Source organism: Athene noctua, chromosome 1, assembly GCF_965140245.1.
Source record: "Athene noctua chromosome 1, bAthNoc1.hap1.1, whole genome shotgun sequence".
Lineage (NCBI taxonomy): Eukaryota > Metazoa > Chordata > Aves > Strigiformes > Strigidae > Athene > Athene noctua.
The window spans coordinates 6,969,614-6,992,484 of record NC_134037.1 but is presented as its reverse complement, the minus strand read 5'-3'; the positions used below and the strand labels follow the sequence as shown (position 1 = coordinate 6,992,484).

Sequence of the window (22,871 nt, the reverse complement as noted above, 5' to 3'; positions counted from 1 at the left end):
ACACTTCTTAACACCCATACACTGGCATTTACAAACCCTACTGTTCCACTCAAAGGGATTTTAATCTTCATTTTTAGTAAGATATATTATAAATTGGAGTTGCAAAAATGAGTGGGTTACTTAAATGTTTTGACTTCCTTCAGTTTGCTAGACTCTATAAACTGAAAGATTTATTAGCAACCGAATACTCAAGTCATTCTAAGGATCCTGATTTTCTGTGATTTCCTGCACTCTGAAATCCAACAAAGAAGTTTATCCAAATTGCACTTAAAAAAAAATGTTCCAAGAGAGATGGTCGCTATTTAGATTTTTGGTTCATGACTCAACTGGGGCTTTTATGAATATCCCCTATCTTTCATTTTATTTTTCCTTTTTACAATGAAGAATTAAGGCACTTCAAAAATGAGCTGAGATACTGAAACTATTGCACATAGCAATTATCTTCACAGAATAGTAGCAATCCATCTACAGAATGGTGTATATGAATAATACTGGAACATGTGATGTCAGACTACTCCACTGGAAGGAGAACACGACCATTCATTCCTGAAAACACTGTACAGACTTAAGTCATGATCTGTAGCCAGGAACTTTCTCTTTTCTCCTATCATGAAACTGTTAAAATAGAGCTCATTATCAACACAGGGGTGGGTTTTCTGTTTATTTGTTTTGGGGTGAGGTTTTGTTTGTTTTACACACTAGATGCGCTGATGTCATCTAGCCATTTCCCCACACTAAACAAAACATTACCCCCCTCTACCAGTTTTTTTAAAGAATGCAGACACTCACCATCAGCATAACACAAACCTAACTGAGAGGTTGCAAAGGTAGGTTTTTGACAATCTTTGTCTTGAGTGGTTTTAAGCTAATAAAGTGAGACACTGTTTTAATGACATAAACATCATACATAGCTTCGAAGCTGAGAGGTACCCAAGACAAGGGGAAATGAGATAAAACCCCAGGAGAATGGTTAATGCTAGATGTTGCATGCAATATATAATACAAAAAGTATTGTAGAGTTTTGAAGCATGGTGACAACTTATCAGACAGAAGTGGATCTGCTTCTATGCCTTTCAGTGTGTCCTGAAGAGAATGTGTCAGTTCAAACCGCAGTACCACACGTAACCTAAGGAATGTTCAATGGTACTTACACCTTCTATTCAGCTGACCGCTGCACTAATACTCAAAAGCCCGTTCTCTATACTCTACCTGCAGGATCCTGTCTTGTGCTGCTGGAGTTTTCGGAGTCCTTAGGGCTATGCTGTTGTTGGTCACATTATATTCAGACAGAAGAGTGCTGGAAGCCGAGTTTGTAATTCCAGATTCCTCAGCAGTCTGGCGTGCAATCTCACTTGCCTGGCCTACTTTTACAACTTCTTCAAGTTCTGTATCAGATATCTTTAAAAGAGAAAATGCCAAGGCATTTTAAGATAAAATACAACCACAAGATCCACTTGATAAAACAGAAATCATTGATTGGCATTGTCTTTATACGTCGTTTACTGATCAATGAACAGCTTACCTGAGGAGCTGGAAGCACTAGTTTACTTCTTTTTTTGGTAAATTCTGACACTCCACTGGTCTGTAAAATAGCTGAAGGCAAGTCTGACTCTTTTTTCCGTTTCATATGTTGCTTGTCTTTTTTGCGTTCTCTTCCTTCCCTTTCACTGTCATTATGGGTAAGAGAATCATTTTAGAAGACAGAGAACAGCTACAAAGTAAAACAGACAAGCAAAGAGCAAGAAGCCTGTACCCTAACCAAAAGTTGGATATGCTGAAATAAAACACATTGCAGGAAGAGTGAACCACCTTGTGGTACAGAAGGTTGAGTGATTAGATAAGGTCTGCAGGTCTTGCAGCAGAACCCAGAACAAGGCAGTGTTAATGCTTTCAAATTATGGAATTAGGCAACAGGTGGTTGCTTCGGCTACAATCAACAGCCACCTTCATCTGCAACAGTCACTGGAGCAAGAAAAAACTGTCAGTCCAAGAATTTAGATAGCAAAAATCAGAGGATGTCAACAGTCCCTTTTTCTCCAGCAGCCGTTAAGGGAAGACAAACATTTTCTGTGGGATATGGGAACCAATTTATCTTCAATATTTAGTAAAAATGGTATTTTCTTCAAACAGCAACAGGTTCAGCCTGTGAAATCATAAGCTTCAGTTTGAAGCTCCTGCCAGACCCTCTGAACCACGTAGAAAGAATCAATTAGATCACAAGCTAATAAACCAAATCGCATGTAGTACTGGACCTACTTTCTCAGTAAAAAGTAGTTGGCAGAAGCAGTAGGAAATGCAACAGTATAACTAAATATGTACCATACTGCTCATGATGAAGACAGGCATTTAATTTCTCAACTGTATATTTTGGGATTAGTGGCGGGGGGGGGGGGGGGGGGGGAGTGAGAGAAATTAAGCATTTAAAAAGATTCTACTTTAGAACAATTCCATCAAAAGTAATACTACGACATGTAAAATCACCGCTGTAAGCTTAATAATGTTATGACTTGGAGAAAGCATTACAAATACACAAGCAAACCTACTGCTAAAAGTAAATTAACCTCAAAAAACAAGATTTCCATTTAAAGAATGGGCATGAGGAACTTTATTCTCACGGAAAAAAAGGTCAGCCAGACCTTTCAGAAAGATAAAAAAAACAGGAGACTGAAAGGCAGAAGCAACCTGCACTAGTACCTGTCCCACGGAAAATACAACTCCTGCTCACATGATATTTCAGACATTTCCAAGACTTAACACTTACATATATGGAATTTTTTTTCAGACATACTGTTCCCTCCTTAGTACAGCACACACTTACGATCTTAATTCTCCATCCAGGTCTTGCTGACGTAGCTTCCTGAAATCTGCATCCAGGGACTGGTAGTTTTCCTCTGAGGTATCATAAAAACCAGGGGCAGGCTTCTTTTCAAATGGAATTTCTGCATTATAATCCACACCTCTCTTCTTTTTTCTTTTCTTCTGGATCTCAATTCCAGCAGCCCGAAGTTCTCGTCTTTTCTGGAGAGCAGCAAGCCGCCTACAAAAACCAGTAACGCTACGTGATTTAAAGTGCATACCTCTAGGTGGCTCCTGAACCCTCAGACCTAGTACTACTTTAATCAGTTGCTGCTGAGATAGGGCTGCACATATTTAAACAACAAGCTCTTATCACAAATGACTATCAGAAAGTCTGATTCTGCAATGACTTAAGGCTGCATCTGACATTATGCACTGTAAATGCTCCAGAGCCAAGAAAACCAGTCCCCAGTATATAAAGCTAAGCATAAATTTACCTGGCTTCTTCCAGCTGCTTCTCTCTTGCTTTTCTTTTGGCCTTCTTTCCCTGTGTATTAGCCAAACGAGCTCTAGCTTCAGACAGCATTTCAAGTTCATCTAGAATAGTACAGAGAAGTACAGCTTTGAATTTGCACGAAAAAATGTAATGGAAAAAGTAACTTGAAGATTAGAAAGGAATCTTTAAAAGCTGAATGAATAAATGTTTTCACAGGCATTCTGCATGATTGCTATACTAGTTTTCTTCAAGTTGCTCCACTGTATTTTCTAAATCATTGGCCAGATGGAATGAAGATTTTAAGGAAAAAGTGCTTAATGTTGAAAACTAGTATCTACAGCAAATCAAAATATTTACATAAGAGGCAAACTGACGACACTAATGAAATTATAATTTCATTTACATCTTCATCTTCGAGTACTAGATTAGAGAATTTGTTCATTTCATTTACATCCAGATCCAAGAGTGCCTTTGTGTGTGAACCTGTGACTGTTCAAAACCACTTAGTCCATTCACAGAATTTCAGCAATGTTCATTTTTTAGTTCAAAATATTGCTATGTGCAAGATAAAAAAGTCTGGTAGTCCTGCACTTCAGCATGGATTCATCTGGGAGGTATGAGCTGATGAGAAAAGATGAAGATACAAAACCAAGCAGAGCAGTTGCCAAAGCACAGAACAATCAGTCATGGCAAGAGATGACGAAGACAGTTTAGAGAGAAGAAAACACACCCAGAGAAGGAGAAGAAAACTGGAAAAGTGTAACTGACTGGCCAGATACAGAAATTAGGCAAAACCTGTAAAGAAAAAATTATCAGGGGGTGGAGGAAAAAAAACAAAAACCCAGGGTACAGAGACTATATAAAGAAGAAAAACCAGAGATCAGATTTCTGTCAAAAATGATAAACAAATTCCTATCTTACCTTCATCCATGTCAATAGGATCTGGCCTGGCTGGTTTGGTTTCTGGATTTGGATCAATTTCTCCAGGTTTAAGTTTCCGAGGATCATCAGCAGTTTCTTCCTCATTGTCTCTCTGAGCAGCTTTGTCTCTAAAAACACATTGTATGTATGTTACAAATCACTCTTCGTTCTCCCCCAGGCTCATAATAGCCATCACTTAAATGTCCCCAAAGACTGATCAAAAAAAAGTAACCTTGTATTATGTACCATACATTAAACTTGTTCTACAATTACAACAGAAAAGATTCATGAACATGGTACAATTACATAATCTTAAATCAGACAAGAGAAAGAAACCAACTTAGTACTACATTACAACAATAAAATATTATATAAAATACAGTATTGACAAAGCTAATAGTAGAGATCTCTCCTGGTAATCTTTTAAACAGTAAGGACAAAAATTCAAGCAGTGTGGTTTCCCATTATGCTTTTATACTCAATCAATCACACCAGAATTAAAAAAGCTCACAGGGAAAACAGCGTTTTCCTTCTCATGGCCTAAAGAAACCCTCTGTAGCAAACAGAGTTGATGGCTGCATATTCAGCCATGTCAACAACATGTGTTTTATGTGTGTCTTTTTTCATCTCTGTCACACCCCCACTCATGCCGATCAGCCAGTCAAAAAACACCCAAATAAACTGGAAATGGAAGCCTATAAAAAGCGTAAGTCCTGATACTCCTACAGCCAGAACAACCAGAAGCAAGAAAATATACACCTATCTCTACTCAAGCCTGCTCTCCAGGTCCCAGAAGCTGCTTCTTTCAAGCTAGACACATCAACTGAAAAGAAATTGTCCTCAAAAATTTGCTTACAAAAGGACTTGGTCAACTTGAAACCACCATACTTCAGTACCATGGGAGAAGAGAATTGCTACAACAAACTCTGCAGATTTTCCTGGTATGCACCTCTATTAAAACAGTAACTCACAGCAGAAATTCATAATGTTCCAAACACTGTGCAGCAGTTCTCCCAATAATGGGGGCAATGGTTCTCCACTGGGTTGGCATGAGCTTGGCCAGGTGCAACAGTTTCTCCTCCTCTTCCCGCGACCACTCTGTCTTTTTGATGCTCGGGTCTAGCCATTCATACCTGTTAAAAAGTGAAAAAATTAAGGACGACAGATCCAAGCTATCCATCGATTTGTCTTGAATTAATTCAGAACAGCGTTTATGCAAATCATCACAATGAGATTTCAAAATCCTGTCATGCAAATTTCACACAAATTTTTTCTGTACAAAAGGATGTTACTTCAGAGTATTTTTATGACGTATGTATTTGAGCTTTAAAACTTATTATTTATCCACCACTTTTCATCGAGATATTGCCTCTTCTCCCTTTCCCCATCTCTATTCCGGCAAAGGAAGAAGTCACAAAATTAATCCCAAAAAACAAAAGTAAAAATCACAACAACTAGAGATAGCAGAAATAGTAGATTTGTTTGTTCTGGATCCTTCAACAGTTATCTTACTAATCTCTAGCCGTACCAGTACTGTTACCTTTATACAGAAGTATTCCAATAAATACGTGCAGTACTCAAGGAACTAAGTCTGATTCTCAAACAGATTAATGATGCGTGTATTTGCATTAGTTTTAAGCAATTTCTTCATATAAAATGAAATTCCAATGAGAAATTTCTAAACATTTATCCTCAACCCAAACTCTCATTATGAAAAACTAGAAAATTATCTGTAAGAGACATTAATACTCTACAATTTTACTTCCTTGGTAATACTCACTGATTAAAAATGTGTAAATACAAGGAAAAAAATCAGGTACACAATCTACGTGATCCTGCACTTGATAACAGTGCAGTCACTGGTAAAGAGATCATTTGTTTACTTTTGTTCAATTCTTTTCAAGAAGTAAGAACTCGAAATATCTCCAATAGCAGAAATCAAACAATCTTAAAACTACCGTTCTTCTGTGGACATAAATTAATCTGTGGTAATTTCTAAATTCACACTAATTATGAAGCTCATACTCCCAGACATGATATTTCTCTCTTACCATCTGGCTTTGCACTGCTTTGCTGATTTTCTATGCAATAAAGAAGCAATACGAGACCACTGGTTTTTGCCATATTTCATCACAGCCGCTTTCAGAATTTCATCCTAAAAAAAAAAAAAAAAAAAGAAATACTGTTATGGATCACAAGCACTTGCAAAACAGAAAGTCTGAGCTCAAGCAGAGGAAAAGATGGTGGATTTCACATAATGGGCTGAACCAGTGGAAACAGCAGAGCACTGCTGCTTCTTTTCCATGTTTATTCTCAAGATGAGTATGGATTTGTATTTCAAAGGCCAATGAAATCAGTGAAGATTAAATGAAAAGACACATGATGATTATTTAAGCCAACTTCAGAGACTTGACAAAATTTCCAAAACAATTACTTTCAACGCTCTCTAATGCACATTTTTAAAGACTATGTATCTCTTCAGTGAAGGACACCAATAAAGTGTTTGTCTGGTAATGACACATTTGAAAAAAAAAAAAAAAGATAACGTTGGGTGGCTTATTTTAAATAATGCTATGAAATTATCTTTTCTTTTTTTCATATTTTAATGCAAATGAAATATTTACCTATCAATGGAATAGTCTGTTAAAAAAAATTATCACAAAAATAAAGGAACTTTATAGTAAGTTTCTCTTTTACATGTAAATCTTAAAATAAATCACTTTAATGTTCAAAATGTAACATTCAAAAGTTCTGATCCCAAAGCTTACAAACTTCTGGGGGAAAAAAAATTAAAATGTAATGGACTCAGCTTGGGAGCCAGGTTGTTCATATACATCAAAATGGGAACTGACACTTGATAGAAAGCTAGAAGTCCTACCAATTGTCTGTCAATCCATCTATCAATCTTCCTTTCCCCTCCCCCCAGATATATGGGTTCATTATTTCTGATTTCTTCACAAGTCAGACAGTGGTATTTCAAACACATCAAAGCTATCCTTACAGCCTTGTGAACCACAGATGTTCCTCTTCTGTATCCAGTAAGCACTTGTGTTCAGAATCTGTTCAGCTGTGCCATGCAGATGCTAGTCACCAAGGAAAAATACTGTCTAGCACAGACATGTCTCAGAGCACAGAGCAGTTTTAACCATAAGCTGCTGCCCAGCTCTGCCTTGAGCTGCTACCGAAAACAATGGATGTAATTTCTGTTAAGAAGTAAATAATAAATCCCCTCTTGTTTTTTAAAATTTACTTGGTGTTATGTGGCATGGAGTAGCCATACTGATGACATTAGCAGGCTTTTTTGTAAGCAATCTGTCATTTTCCTAATGACCTGATATCAAGAGGTTCCACTTTCTGTAATTTTTAAGTTTTATGTAAAATCAAAATATTAATAAAAAAATAGCATCAAGGTAAGTAATTTCATCTATGGTACACAAAAAATGGTAAAACAATTATCTATTTAACCCACTGCTGTTTTTCTCAACAGTCACCAAAATTAGTCAATTATGGAAGGCAGTAAGAATGGGGTCAGCACACAGTGATCTTGCTATCCTCTGCTGATCTGAAATTCAGGTTCCTCCTGGCACCTAGCTGGTATGTCACAAGTGGTTAAAAGCACATGCAGTACATTTCCCAGCGCACAGTACATCTATCTTCCCTTAATTTTTCTCTCTGCTTTTTGGAAGCATGTACCTAGTGTTCACAGCATACAGCATAGAGTTCTGGATTTAAGAGTGTTGGGTACCTACCTCCTTTTACTTTAAAGACGCCACCTAATAAAACTGACATCCTTGATTTCCTGTTATTATTTTCCTTTTCACAATCACCTGCAGTTCTGAAAGCATGCGCTGGTGAAAATGTGAGACGGGGTGGGGGGGTTTTTTCTGCTTTTGAACAGCATATAAATTTCTGTGTACAAAACACGCCAGGCTGAAGATAAAGAGCCCATACCCATCTTCACCAATTGGAACGGCCTTCAAAGACAAGAGGTTCAAGCTGCCTCAGAGCCTTAGAGAATAAAAACCCTTCCTGTGCAGTATAAGACACACTCCAGCCTACAAAAAGGACATCCCCAAGGACAGCATGGCCCATGCAACCCCTCTAGCTGCTTTGGGCATGGTTTCTCCAGTGGACATAGACAGGACACACTCACAGTTGAACTCCCTGTCCTCCCCAGTACACAGCCTTCAGGAGAAACAACACTGATCTGATCTCTTCCCACTAGGGCAGGGGGTGAGGAGGAATCACAGTATTGTCTAGGTTGGAAAAGACCTTGAATATCATCCAGTCCGACCATCAACTCAACATTAACAGTTCCCAACTACACCAGATCCCTCAGCGCTATGTCGACTTGACTCTTAAACATCTCCAGGCATGGGGACTCCACCACCTCCCTGGGCAGCCCATTCCAACGCCCAACAACCCCTTCTGGAAAGAAATGCTTCCTAATACCTAGTCCAAACCTTCCCTGGCGCAACTCGAGGCCATTACCTCTTGTCATATTGCTTGTTACTTGGTTCAAGAAACTCATCCCCAGCTCTCTGCAACCTCCTGTCAGGGAGCTGTAGAGGGCCAGGAGGTCTCCCCTCAGCCTCCTCTTCTCCAGACTAAACCCCCCCAGTTCCCCCAGCCGCTCCCCAGCAGACCTGTGCTCCAGACCCTGCCCCAGCTCCGCTGCCCTTCTCTGGACACGCTCGAGTCATTCAAGGGCCTTTTTGGGGTGAGGGGCCCAAAACTGAACACAGGAATCGAGGGGCGGCCTCACCAGTGCTGAGTACAGGGCTCAGATCCCTTCCCTGTCCCTGCTGGCCACGCCAGTGCTGACACAAGCCAGGATGCCATTGGCCTTCTTGGCCACCTGGGCACACTGCTGGCTCCTGTTCGGCCGGCTGTCAATCACCCCCCAGGTCCCTCTCTGACTGGCAGCTCTCCCGCCACTCCTCCCCAGGCCTGTAGCGCTGCTGGGGGTTGTTGTCGCCCAAGGGCAGCCCCTGGCATTTGGCCTCATCGAAACTCATAGAGTTGGCCTAAACCAGGAAGGTCCAGGCTGCTAAGAAGTCAAGCCCACCAGAGCCACAACGCCTAGAGACGCCTAACCTTCCACATCCCCCGCTATAAAAGGCCCTGGAAGACCCCAATCCCCCCCCCGTTACACTACACCCCGCTACATGAGCGAACCCCCTGCGCATGCGCACCACGGGCCCCCCCCCACGGGGGCATGCGCACTAGTGCGGCACAGCCGCCGCCGCCCCCCCCCCCAGCCGCTGAGGCCCCAGCCCTTGGGGGGGGTGCGTGTGTGTGTGTGTGGGGGGATTAAAGCGAGCAGAGGCCTACCTCGGTGTTCCGCCACACACCGCCTTTAATCATAATCCGCGGCATTTTGGCGGCGAAGGGGCTGGAAGTTCTGCAGAGAAAAAGCGGCGAAAGGAAAGAAACGCCGCTCGGCTCAGCGGGGCCGGCCCAGCCCCGCGCACGCGCCCTCCGCGGTACAGCCGCGCTCTCTGCGCAGGCGCGCGGGCGAGACGGGACGCGCCGCGCCGGGGCGGGGCGGTGACACCGCTGGCGCGTGCGCAGAGGAGCGCGGGAAACGGAAGGGGCGCGGGCTCTGCCGCCAGGCCGCGCTTGGCGCTGGAGGTGCGCACGGCGGCGGGGCCCGGGCCGGCTCTTCAGGGATAAAGGGAATATTCATTAAGTTCTGTCAAGAAAATCAGATTTCACCGACGTCCCGTCCACAGTGTGTTTTGTTAATTTGAAAAAAAGCTGTAGTCCAAATGGAAGTTAACGTAATGGCGTGGAACATACAATGGAAAAAAAAAAAAAAAATTGTATTTCCTTCCTCCTGTTGTAGGTAAATCTGGTTGCAGGTTAACCACATTGCAGCATGGCCTGATTCACCTATCTTCATTTACTGCGCCCTGTGTTTAACTTGTCTTCACTTATTTAGTCATGCATAGTTATACCCATTTGCTCAAGTTGTCATTAGTGTGATTTCCTATTATGTTTTACTGTTTTGTCCAAATTCAAGACGTGTTCATAAAGAAAATTAAGCAAATATTTCTGGATGAAATAGAAAACTTCACAATATGATTTAGGGAAAAAAAAAAAAAGGCTTTGTTTTTTGTTAAAATTCATCAAGAATGAAAAATATTACACTCTTAGCTAACAAAAGTGTGAGAGATGAGAAACCAGGCCTGTGAGAAACTAAGACAAACAACCTGGGAAAGCAAAAGTTGAGGCTGATTGAAGAAATGCCTCAAACACTCGCAAGACAAAACTCTGAGTCCCAGGGTGCATTCTGTGGAGGCTGACGCTGATAACGCTGCCCGATGTAGCTGGGGGAGAGAGCCCTGTGGAGACAGGACTGCCAGGCACCTGGGCAGATTTCAAGGGCCATGTGTCTGGTGGATGAACTTTGCTTCATTATCCACAAAATGCATATTAAAGTTAACACCCCTCAATATGCTAATGAGGGCTAACATGATCGTGCTAATTACATCATCCCATGAAACACCTTACCCCTCCCTGTACATGGGATACGTAGGTCTGTGGGTCAACCTCGGGGATGGACCCAAGGAAAGTGGGTATAAATCAAGGTGGGGGAAGAAAGGGCTCTCTCTCTCTGCCCCCCAGCCATCTGGAGAGAGCAGTCAAGCAAACAAGATGGATGCCAGCAAAGAAGATGGCCACCTCCTGGAACCCTCGCCAGCAGGATCAGCGCAGGAACCCAGACTGGTGATCTGTATTCCCCCATTCCCTCTATCTCCCTCTTTTCCTTTTTCCATTCAGAAATACAAGGCATATTGTACTGCTTGCCCCAGCCTGCTATATACTTAGCCAATTATTGTGTGCTCAGTTAGTACATTGTGGGTCGTTAATAAATGCTTGGACTTGGAGACTTGTTGTCCGCTCCAACTGGGAATTTGTGAATCTGAGTCACTTGTCTCCCTCGTCTGAGCGGGATGTGACAAAAGGCAAGTATCAGGAACAGCCCATGTTTATTTTAAAACGAGTATGCCTTTACATTTAAACTTCTCTGACTTGGCAGGCTGAGAACCACTTCCAATCCCCAAAAGTGCAGTGCAGTGCATTGCATAAATAACAGAAGGGAACCTCATGAGTCATGAAAAACTTTTGTTTATTTTTATTACAGACAAACTCCCAGAGCAATTACATTTACAAACTCAAAATGTCTTATATTGTTCTTACCTACAACTAAAAGAAACTTATGCTATCTATAAATGTTTAAATTTTTCTTTCAATTAATATATCCTACTTGTTAGCCTCCCTTCTTCATCACTGTATACCATATTGATAAACAATTATCCTATCAGATTTAGCCTTCCCAGTCTCATTCAACATATAAAATTTTCTCCACCATTTTTGTTTCCTCTTTGTACTGTTCTTGTAAATTTTTCTTCAAGTAAGTGACCAGAATTGTACAGTACTGTGGGTAAAAATTCCTCCACATTTGTATGTTAGTATTTCCCATAAATGCTTACTATTATTCATGTCAGGACAATGTTCTTCTACCCCATAACTGTATTTGGCAGTCAGCTCAACCATTCTGAGATCTGAATCACTCATTACCAAACTGTGACTTCCCAGCTTGTAGTAAAATCATCTGTACCCACCAGGGTTCAGAGTCACAGTTGTTTACTTGCCCGATTTTACTGCAACTACAAAGAACTAGATCACTTCAATACCTTTGCTGAGCTGACCTTAAATACATGCATCTGTTCATGAGTTTCAATCTGCTCTTGGAAAATGGTGTTCTGAATCATATAATGGCTGCGGTAGTTCCAGACATCACCTTGTCCAAACCCCTGCTCTAGCAGAGCCACCCAGAACTCAGGATCATGTCCAATGGCTTTTAAATATCGCCACGAAGAGTCCACCACTTCTACGGTCAGATGTTTCCAACCTGTCTTCTACATGACCAGAAAGTCTCTGTAAGATATTACCTATATTTATAAAGAAAAGCCTACATTTGAGAGCACTGAAAAACAGTGGTAGTGTCACGTTTACATTCTCTAAATTAAGCTGTGTTTCTTGGGCTGTTTCATGGACTGAACTGTAACATTAGGGGACAGTTAGCACCAGCCCTTTGCCATTTCCTTTCCTCACTCAAGAGGGTAACACCGCTGTTATCCTTACCACGGAACACACTGCGGTCTGTGATGACCACGCAGAGTTTCTAGCAATTTAGAACTCTGTAAACAAGCAAAGATGTGTCTAGATGTTAATATAAAGTGGAAGAAGCATCCGTCTTCACTATACCAGGTAACAATGGCTATTTGGCACAAGTGGTCTTTATACATGGTATTTTAAATTCACAGTAAACCTCTCTAACAAAATTAATTCTACAGTTCGAGATATCCTAAGGTTTTCTATGTAACTAAGTAGCATTTGCAATGTATCAGCAAGTACCTAAATTAACCTAAGTTATTTGAAAAGTATATTGTCTATTTTAAGAAATATTATCTATTTGAGAAAAGATAAGGCATTTCATATCAGATCAATTTTATGTAAATGTCTAATGTTAAAAGCTAAGGATTCTCAGTATCATAAAATATCTAATTAAGGACATTACCATTTCTATCAGACTACTCAACAAAAGTACAGAAAGATACCTGCCTAATAAACCTAATAAATATATCCACAAATACAGAAAACATTTTCATATCCCAATTACCCAGTGATGACATAAATCTTTTGTTTCTGTAATATTCTAAGATACTGGGTTTTTTTTTCCTCTTGCAAGTATTGCAAGAGAACTTGGGAGTAGGGAATGCAACTTTCAGCAGACGAGAGGTAGCATTAAGCATCCAAACACATCAATGAATTTTAAATGAAAAGTTATTACTATGTGATGTAATGTGCATTTCCTTTCCTCCCTTTAAACAGTCTTTCAGTTAGACAAGAGATTTTAATTAATTTTTTATAAGAAAATAAGTGGCTTATTTGAAAATAAGTTCAAACTGGTGAATATTGGCCATAACTGAGCTCATAGTATTAAGTAGTCAGTCTGGTGTGAAAAAGTCCTTCCGGTGTGAAAAAGTCCAAGATGTTCTTTAGCACAGCCTGTGCTAGAAGTGAAGCTTCTCAGTACCCTGAGTTTCTATCTCTAAACCAAAATGTGGGATGAATCAATTCCCAGTCATTGTTCTGGAGACAGCAGGGGAATGTAAAGCACTACACAAATTCAGAAAAAAAAAAAAAAAAAAAACCTCTCCAGAACCAAGTTTGCAATTCCCAAGCTTATTTTCCATGCTTATGTTGCCGCCTATGCTTTTCCAGAAGCTTTTTGGTAGGCAGCATCGCATTACACCTTCCACACTTGTACTTCTTTGTGTGTGTTTTTACATGCTTTTGAAAAGCACGTTTGTCTACAGTAGAAAATCTACACTTTTTGCAGTGCAACCTTGAATGAGTCACTAAGTGGCGCTTCAGGTGGCTGGATGTGCGGAAAGCAGCAGTGCACTGACCACACTTGAACGGCTTCTCCCCTGTGTGAATTCGCAGGTGCGGCTTCAAGTTGCTGTTGTGGGCTGTGGAATAGCCACACTCTTCACACCTGTACGTTTTGACAGGTAGCTGCTTTTGTTCGTAGAAACAGCCAGCAGATGAGCCACCCACGAAGGAGTGTGAAGCCAGGTGCTGTTTCAAGGACAGCCATTTGTTTGTTGAATAGTTGCAGTTCTTGCACTTGAGATGCCGCATATTAAAATGTGTGACTCGGTGTCTTTTCAGGTGGCTGGAAGTACGAAATTTCTTCTGACAAATGCTGCAGCTGTAAGGTTTCTCACCGGTGTGAGTTCTTATATGTAGTTTAAGGTTACTTAAAATGTGTGTAGCGTACTCACACTCCACACACTGATAGAATTGTGGCCGACTCCGCACCAGCAAATCACCTTCTGTGCCCCTCCGGACACGTGGCTGTGCTCTATAGACTTCTGAACCATGCAAGGAACTAACACTGTCTGGATATTTTGAGGAACCCAAATCTCTTCCTGGACACATGCCTACATGCATTTCATGATGTAATCCAAGATTCTCCAAACGGCTATCTGCACACCGGCAGTGGCCACACTTGTACTCATTCTCCATGTGAATAAGGCTATGTTTCTGCAAATGGTTTGACGTATTAAATGGCTTATTGCATTCTTTACACACCAACGGTCTTTCATCTCTATGTATTTTTAGGTGCAGCTGGAAGTTGCTGTGAACAGAAGTAGCATAATTGCAGTATTGGCATTTGTACGTTTTGTATGTAGACAAATTGGAAGGCCACGTATCCCTTGCGTTTTCCACAAATTTATGATATGCATCATCACCCCGAACTCGTGAATGAGAGGCCCTGCAGTTGAAGAGGGGTTCCTCTTTGCAAGTGTCCATTTTGTATGAATTCAGAGGAACTTCTGATCTATTCCCAACAATAGAGAAGCTCTTGCTGGTTTCAAGGAATTTGTTTCCAGAGCACATTTTTTTATCGTCCCACATATCACCTGCCTGCTCAAAGTTTACCTCTGAAGCCAGCATTCCTCCACGGAGACAATTTTCTTTACCAGAAAGAGGCAGAGAAACATGGTCCTCGGAATCCCTGCCAACTTCGCTTATTTTGCTTTTATGACATTCATTGCTGTGATTCATATAACCATTACCAGCAGCCTTAAACTGTTGATGAAATTTCTTATGAAAGCTGAGCTGTCCTCTAGTGTAAAACACTACATTACACTCATGACATTTATAATTCTTTACAGGTCTTTGAGTTGTCTTTCTTCCACTTACGAAGTTGCATTGCTGCCCACAGCATGTTTCTTTGCCTTCATGTAATCTTCTGTGTCTCTCCAACGCAGTGCTGCTTCTGAATGCTGACTGGCAGAACTCACAGGAATATGGTTTAACCCCTGTGTGTATGTAGCTGTGCCTTACCATGCTTGCAAAATACGATGATAAAAAGGTGCAAAACCTGCACTGGTACAGTTTATACCCAGCATGCCAGTACATGTGATTTAACAGATAGGATAAGCTACTGCAGGAGTAGTCACACTGAGGACACTGGTAAGGTGGTCTTACTTTATGTCTCTTCATGTGATGAATAAAAATCTTAGGATTTGATGAAGCAAACAAACAAATTTTGCAGGAAAAACTAACTGGCACACTCAGAGGTGTAAAGTCCCTTTCAATTTTGATGAAATATCTGTCGTATTTATTTTGTCTTTTCTTGGTCTCAGATTTTCTTTCTTCAGATCTCCTCTGCCTGACCTTTCTCGCATTTATTCTATTTTTTCTTGCCTTGTGCAACCTCGCCATCTTCTTATGAAACTGCAGGTGATTCTTAAGGTTGACAGAAAAGAAAAAGGTTCTTCTACAAAAGCAGCATTTATGTATTTTCTTATCTTTATGAGCTGAATAAACATGTTTCTTTAGCTGTGCATTGTATTTATATACAGAACTACAAAACTTGCACTTGAAATTCCATCTTTCATGCTTATTTATAGAACAAGATGCTTTAGGAAGAGGTTTGATGGTCACATTATTACTTAGCCATGGTAAACCTTCTTGCTGGCTTTGGAATTCTTTTGGACTTGCATGAGAAGAAACAAATTCTTGTTGCTGATACCTTTTTTTAGGAAATGGTGTTAATGGCTCATAAATATTCTCTTCAGTAGTAATTGATTCAGATGGAGAGGAAGCATTCATCTCCAGTTTCCCTACATCTTTTAGCAATTCTTCTGAAGCAGAAGAACGTCCATTAAAAGACAGATCATAAGTATTACAGGTAGCTGTCGGTTGTTCTTTCAAGTCATGTTCAAAAAGAGAACTCAGAGTTTCATTTTCAAAATTGACTGCCTTTCTTTTTCTGCTATTAGCTTCATTTTCTTCATTCTTTGAGGAATCAGGATCTACAGGGAGATAAAAGGTCACATGCATGACATTTCATATAATCCCCAATGTTCATGATTCACTGGTAGTAATAACCCCGAACCTGTCTAACAACTTACTTGCTCTTCACTCTTTTTGCTTCCTTAGTATTTTCCTATCACCACTTCTTTCCTAATGTCTCTCTCCATGTTTTCCCCTGCAACCTTTTAATAATGTTTTAAGAGAAGAAATCCTAGTTAGAGGCCTCCTTCTTTCCACATCCCCTTTTCACTCAAAGCTCTGAATTTCACAGGAAAACACTGCATCCTCTATAGTTTTTAATGTAACAGCTTTATGCCAGAATTCCTACAGAAGTACTGTCAAACTTTACTAGTGCTCCATTCTCACAAGTACGATGTTCCTTCTGCTGTCTTCTTAGACAGGAAAGTATTCTTAGTACTTCTAAACACCTTTCTTCCCGAAGGACTTACATCTGCTCTAAGGAATGCTGGTTTAAACCTAAACTATGCCCCTCCCAGTCTCTGCTTATATTGATGAGTTACTGCCTGTTGGTTTTCCCTCCCTATAAAAACCCTTTAACCTAAGTTTTTATTTTCAGATCTTTCTCCTTAATGAAAGGCTACCCTTTTACAAGCTGTAGCAGAAAGAAACAGTACCAATTTATTGCAGTTTCACTATTTTTCACAGGAGTTTGTGGAAGAACTAAGCATACTCTAGCCAATATTCTCCTTCCACTGCATATGATATTAAACTATTTTGAAGTGCTTACTCTAAAATAAACAGGCTTGGCATTCTTCCCATACACTTTTCTAAGTATTTCAAAAACATCAGATTTACCAGATTTCTCAAACTTTTGCTCTAGTTTTATTAACAAGTCACCTTTTGCTTCCACTGTCTCCATCTCCTTATGGACCTCTGGTTGTTCCTCTTGACTGACACCAGAAAGAACACCAGCAACACTGGCAAGTTCCTCTTTACGGCTGGATGTCACTGCCAGTGTCAACTCTCTGCTTGTCTTGATGGCATCCTCTCTACCCTCACTGTCAGCAGAGGAGAGGAAAGGAAAAATCTTCTGAAAGCCACCTTCACATTCTTCTCTGTCACTGGTTTTGTTTATGTCTGTAAGCTCTGTTTTGCAAGATGGTGTAAGCAACACATATTTTTGACTGCAGTTATCCTTGCCTGCATCACACCAGTCACTTAAAGATGATTCCGATCTGTCACACACACTCTCAGCAACACATTTTTCTTCAGAGTATTTAATACAATCATCCGTATTTGGACCAGTCTTGTTTTCTTCCAAAATGCTGAAACCGCTACTATCATTTGAAGGCATCACATTGCTTTTTAGAAAGATATCACTGTTTAAGTTCGCCTCCTGCTCATCCTCCTCCAACTCGGGAGCCGGCGCTGCCTGCTCCTCCGCGTCATCTTCTGAAAAATCATCATCGCTCACCACCAAGATAGTGATTGGGAGAGTAACTTCAAAGACATCCGACTCTAACGACAGAAAAAGACACCAGTCATACTATTTCCAAAAGACCTAAACACCCGCGGACACCGAGCCCCCGCTGTGCCAATGCGCATGAGCACGCCAGTTACACACCAACACCCCCCCGTTCTCATGGCCCTCGCGTCTCTCAGCCCCCGCCCGGTCGGAGCCCCGCTGGGTCCCTACGAGGGAAACGGACGCTCACCGTCATCGCCCATCGGCTCCGAGTTCTCGTGCTCCACCGACATCTCCCGGCTGGGTTCGGGGCGGCCCTGCCCGCACCCCGCTGCCTCCTCGCCCGAGTCAGCTCACGGCCGCAGAGGCACCGCGCATGCGCACAGGGGCAGGGGATGGCGCCTACTGACGCGCCGTTTCCCGGGGAGAGAGGTAAGAGGCGATGGGGAGGGGCTAAAACTCGTCTTCCGCCGTCTGATTGGACAGAGCGTTACTAAGGGAATTATGACGCATGTCTACCGCCTTCTGATTGGACAGTGTTACCGAGGGCGTTACACGCACGTCTGCCGCCTCTTGATTGGAGGGAGAGGCAGGGGGAGGGTTAAAGTACGTATGCCGCCTACTGATTGGAGGGAGCTGCAGGGGGCGTGTTAAAAGCACGCCTGCTGCCTTCTGATTGGAGAAATCGTTAGGGGGCGTGGCATGCGCCTGCCTGCTGGCGCTAGGCCCGTTGGGTGTCAGCGCGGTCGCTTTTAAGGGGTTTAAAACTCAGGTGATTACACTGGGTAGGTTTAATCTGCAAAATCTGTTCCCGTTTTGCACGTGGATACAGGAGGATGACGCTCGAGCGCGTCCAGAGAAGGGCAATGGAGCTGGGGCAGGGTCTGGAGCACAGGTCTGCTGGGGAGCGGCTGGGGGAACTGGGGGGGTTCAGTCTGGAGAAGAGGAGGCTGAGGGGAGACCTCATGGCCCTCTGCAGCTCCCTGCCAGGAGGGTGTGGGAGGCATCGGCCTGTCAGCCTTGCACAGCCTCAGGGAAACAGCTAGGCTTTGATAAGAAACAGGCCTTGGAGGAAAAATAAGAAGCTGCTGAGATGTGCCAAGGTGGCAGGGAAAAACAATAGACAGCAGCAACACTGAGCTGTGGGAAAGTACTGAACTGTGAGAAGTTACTGCCGTGTGAGCAGCGCGTGAACAAGAAGGTGATTGGTCTGCACAGCGCGTGTTAGAGCAGCCTTACGCTGATAGGAGTAAAGGTTGATAGATGTCTAATTTCTGATTTGTTAACTATGAAGTAAGAACTTTACCAACAGCATGCAAGAGCATAAGTATGTACCATTGTAACAGTAAATTTTCTCTTTCATTCTGCACTTCACAGAGAGTCTGTGTCTCAGTTGCCACAGGATTGTGCATAGAGGTGGGGTGAGTCTCTTGAACCAAGGAACAAGCACCAGGACAAGCAGGAATGGCCTCAAGTTGTGCCAGGGAAGGTTTAGACAGGCTATTAGGAAGCATTTCTTTCCAGAAGGGGTTGTTGGGCGTTGGAATGGGCTGCCCAGGGAGGTGGTGGAGTCCCCATCCCTGGAGGGGTTGAAGAGTCGGGTTGACCCAGCGCTGAGAGATCTGGTGTAATTGAGAACGGTCGGTGTGAGGTCAGTGGTTGGGCTGGAGGATCTTCAAGGTCTTTTCCAACCTAGATGATTCTGTGACTCTGTAAGCAAAACAAAAAGATAAGGTCACCCATGAACCAGGCGGTGGGGGGCTCGCAGCTCTCCATTCCTCCAGGTGTTCCTTTGTCACACAGAAATAAAAGAGATGCTTGTGGTCTGGCCACAGAAACCATGTTACCTTCGGGCCTGCTGCTCAGGAGGGGAGGGTGAGGTCTGAGAGCATGCAGGGCAGGGGGAGGCTGTTACAGAGCAGGGCTGAGGAAATATTTTTGTATTTGTGCCCAAAGGACCATTGATAATGCACCAGTATTTTGTCTGAGCAGTGTTTGCATGACATCAAGGCCTTCATGTTCCTCACCTTTTCTCCCTACGGAGTAGACTGGAGGTGGGCAGGAGGTTGGGAGGGGACACGGCTGGGACAGCTGACCCAAACTCCCCAGAGGAGTCTGATCCAAATGATGGACAGGGTCACTCTATACCAAATGACTGTCTTGTGCGTTACTAACACTGTTTAGTTACAAATCTAAAACGCATCACCAGGCAAGCTGCTGTGAGGGAAGTTAACATCACCCCAGCCAGAGCCAGCACAGGTGCTGATGGCCATCTTACAGAGTGAGAGGAGATAGCATTCCTGTTTTGTTTATTGCTTGACTATTTGTGCTCTGGGGCTGTTGTGAGAAAGGACAGCAAAGAAGGTAAATTGAAAGAACTAAACCAGTAATGAGAGTAACACTGGTTGTACTTGCCCGGAAGAGATTGTTCTCAACTGGTCTGATGAGCTCTTAGGAGCTACCAAAACTTGCAGTCCCTTATAACAAGGTAAGGATGCAGTGAGCCCTCATGCAAGGCCTGAGAGAAATGTGCTGCAGCCCCATGTTTTCTGATCCAGCCAGTAGCATGGCTGAGCACATACTCCCAAAAGACACTCACACATTCACGCACCCAGTACACAAATATATATACATATACAATATCTGAATATACATACACATGCATGATCAGCCACACAGATAAGCTCAGACAGATTTCTTCTGTGGAGAAGAAATCTCAGTAACTGTAATGCAATTGAAACTATAAAACATGAACTTAATTTCTATCACTCTTTCTTGGTGTCATGCTCAACCCTTTCATTGTTTCTCAGGGTATTAAGCTCAGAAGGTTGTGACTGTGAGGAGGATAACACCGGAATTGTCATCCTCAGGTCCTTCATTGGGAAGAATATGATGTTGATGTTGCTGGTTTCTTCTTCCTGTGGGACTGGATGTTCATGGTATGGTTGTGAGTGACAGAATATGTCCTTAATTCCTGGTAACTCCCTGGTTCATTAAGGGAATAATCACCTTGTGGCCCATAGACTGGAAACATGCCTATTTGGTACATTTCCTGACCCGGCATACTTCCAAGAGTCCCTTTTTTGTCTGAAGTGTAACTGGTCTGTCTCTTGTGATAACAAGACCAGGCTTCTAAGGTCCATATTGGCACCCCGCACTCTTTCACCCCAAGTGCACTGTTTTCAGTGTTAGTGAGGGCATCAGATCATATGCCATAGCTTGTTGCTTCTTCCCCTGTATTCGTGATACCATGGCTCCCTGCATCTAGAGTGGCTGCAAGTTGCAAATGAAATGGTTATGCTGGAATATTGTCATGCAGGTGCCCATGCTAACTTGAATTTCAAAGCAGACAGGGCTTTGAATCTGGTTCAGGTTCCCAGTCCTGATTTTTATTTAATGGCTCGATTAAGGGCTTACATTACAATTTCTGCAAAAATTAGTATAAAGTCTCCAGGAAAGTTAAATATTCCCAAAGGAGATCTTAACTAATCGAAATTTGTTCATGCAGGGAGCTTTCCTCTGGGTGAAGGACAATTTGCTGTAACACCCCCACAACCTCAGAATGAAATGACCTGCCTTAGGAGGAGCAGGGGAGGGGTGAGCACACCACCAGGAAAATGGGGGAAGCTAAGTATGTGTAAAACAATTTAAACTGATTATTATTTCTTTTTCTGTAAAACTAGTTCTCAACTAATAATGATTAGACTCTTAAGATTTGGATTATACTAACAAGTTCTGTGTTTGCCTCCTGCCCGAGCTACAGCCCTGTAGTGTCGCAGCGCTGACAGTGCTGGCCCGTGGACCCGCTAATATGGACCCTGACCCCGACCTGTGGGCTCGGTGCCCAGCCTGGCCTCAGGCCTGCCTTAGCACCACAGCCTCGCCCATCCATCGCTGGGCTGTGCCTGACCCTGGCTACTCTTGTGGGGCCTGATCCTGACCACGACCTGCTGACTTGTGTTCCCAACCTGACCTTGGACCCACCCCATCACCATTTGTCTGCTGATCTGAGCTTTTTGTTGATCCATGCAGCCGCCCCCGAGCCTGCCCTACTCCCTCACCAGCAGCAGAGGGACACTCTCTCTGGCAAGGTCCTTGTCCTGCCAGCCCAGGGGTCCTCTCTGCCCCCAAAGCCCTGATCCTGAGTGAGCAGCCAGCCTGCGCCGCACCCTGGCAGTATTTTATCACCACCCCAGGTTGTGATCCCGGGTCCTACGCTGCTAGAGGATTTCCAGTTCTCATTTTACAGGCTCTGTACTCATTAATGGTGCCTCCAGAAGCAGGTGGCACTGTAAGGAACTGAAGGAAGAAATGCCTCAAACATTCATCAACACAGAAAAACTCAGGGACAAGCTGCAGCTTTTGGGTTAGTCTAAGGAATGTCACCCAAGGAAGAGGGAGTGTATTAAAGGATGCACCCCCCACTCCCTTGCAGCTGCATTGACAAACTCCTTAGATAAGCCTCAAAAGATGACTGACTTCATGGTGTAGCCATTTGTGACTCTGTTGTGCAAGCCAGACACCATGCTTGCCTTCCCTAATGACTTGCCAATCAACCTTGGCCACTGAAATGGTAACAACTGGTAAGAGGGGGATATTTGGGATGACTGATAAGGTCACTGGGAACAGAGGAAAAAACAAAGCTGGGCAAGGACCACCAACTCAGCTGAAACCCATGCTTCACCTTTTTCCTCCTCTCTCATGAAAATGAATTTGTGGGATACCTTTCCCTCCTCGTCTAGTATGCTAATCCGCTAATAAGATAAACTTCAAAGGGCAACAGAAACTTTGCTGTGTGTGTGCCTACCACCCGGGATTACTGGACCTGAGACAAGGCTGGATCCAGATTTGTTTGACTCCTTTCTTTTTCTTTCATTACCTTTCTTTTCATTCTTATAGATTTATAAGAGACCACATTGCTTATTATCCTTTTCCAAGTTTAAATTGTTCTCTACCACAAGTAAAACATTTTAACCTGTTGTTTGGTGTCATTTCACCTTCATTTAACCTGATGGGATCACAGAACCATTGAGATTCTCTGGACTTCCACTCCAGGTTGTGACAGGCACGTTTAAACATTCCGATGAGAGGAATTTCCCCTGTTTCCCATCTTCTTCTTTCCCCCCCATAAAAAACATGTAAAGATCTAATCACAGGGCTTAACTTCAGTGCCTCGCTTCCTGACATACATGTGGGTGCACCTGGTTTTTTTGTGTTTTTTTGTGGTTTGGTGTTTTTTTTTTTTTTTTTTATCAACAGGCAGGTGTTGTGTTTGTAGGTCACTTCAGTACTGCTTTGGGTTGAATTAAAGTGTCATGGTCTGAA

At 42.6% G+C, this 22,871-nt stretch overlaps 2 protein-coding genes across 2 annotated transcripts in view; both read right to left on the bottom strand.

Annotated features, from left to right (window-relative positions):
* Positions 1 to 9,693, bottom strand: part of CDC5L (cell division cycle 5 like) — a 37,455-nt gene extending 27,762 nt beyond the window's left edge. The window contains exons 1-8 of the mRNA XM_074921649.1: positions 9,548 to 9,693; positions 6,265 to 6,368; positions 5,185 to 5,346; positions 4,214 to 4,341; positions 3,294 to 3,393; positions 2,819 to 3,037; positions 1,523 to 1,667; positions 1,210 to 1,398 (exon numbers count right to left, since the gene is read on the bottom strand). Coding sequence (XP_074777750.1) covers positions 1,210 to 1,398; positions 1,523 to 1,667; positions 2,819 to 3,037; positions 3,294 to 3,393; positions 4,214 to 4,341; positions 5,185 to 5,346; positions 6,265 to 6,368; positions 9,548 to 9,592 — 1,092 coding nt within the window. The 5' untranslated portion in view covers positions 9,593 to 9,693. The remainder of the gene's footprint in view (positions 1 to 1,209; positions 1,399 to 1,522; positions 1,668 to 2,818; positions 3,038 to 3,293; positions 3,394 to 4,213; positions 4,342 to 5,184; positions 5,347 to 6,264; positions 6,369 to 9,547) is intronic.
* Positions 9,694 to 11,331: 1,638 nt separating this feature from the next.
* On the bottom strand, positions 11,332 to 17,909 carry LOC141955887 (uncharacterized). Its single transcript, XM_074895494.1, has 3 exons — positions 17,797 to 17,909; positions 16,979 to 17,599; positions 11,332 to 16,119 (listed from the first exon to the last, which is right to left on the bottom strand). Exons 1-3 carry the CDS (start codon positions 17,837 to 17,839, stop codon positions 13,472 to 13,474), a joined length of 3,312 nt encoding a protein of 1,103 aa, XP_074751595.1. The 5' UTR covers positions 17,840 to 17,909; the 3' UTR covers positions 11,332 to 13,471.
* Between the last annotated feature and the right edge of the window lie 4,962 nt (positions 17,910 to 22,871).

Excerpts from the sequence above, each read along its gene's own strand:
- LOC141955887 (XM_074895494.1), bottom strand. The coding sequence starts at position 17,839 with ATGTCGGTGGAGCACGAGAACTCGGAGCCGATGGGCGATGACG. Across the intron at positions 17,600-17,796 it reads GGAGCCGATGGGCGATGACG|AGTCGGATGTCTTTGAAGTT; the intron begins GTGAGCGTCCGT and ends TTCTGTCGTTAG. Across the intron at positions 16,120-16,978 it reads GGAGACAGTGGAAGCAAAAG|ATCCTGATTCCTCAAAGAAT; the intron begins GTGACTTGTTAA and ends ATCTCCCTGTAG.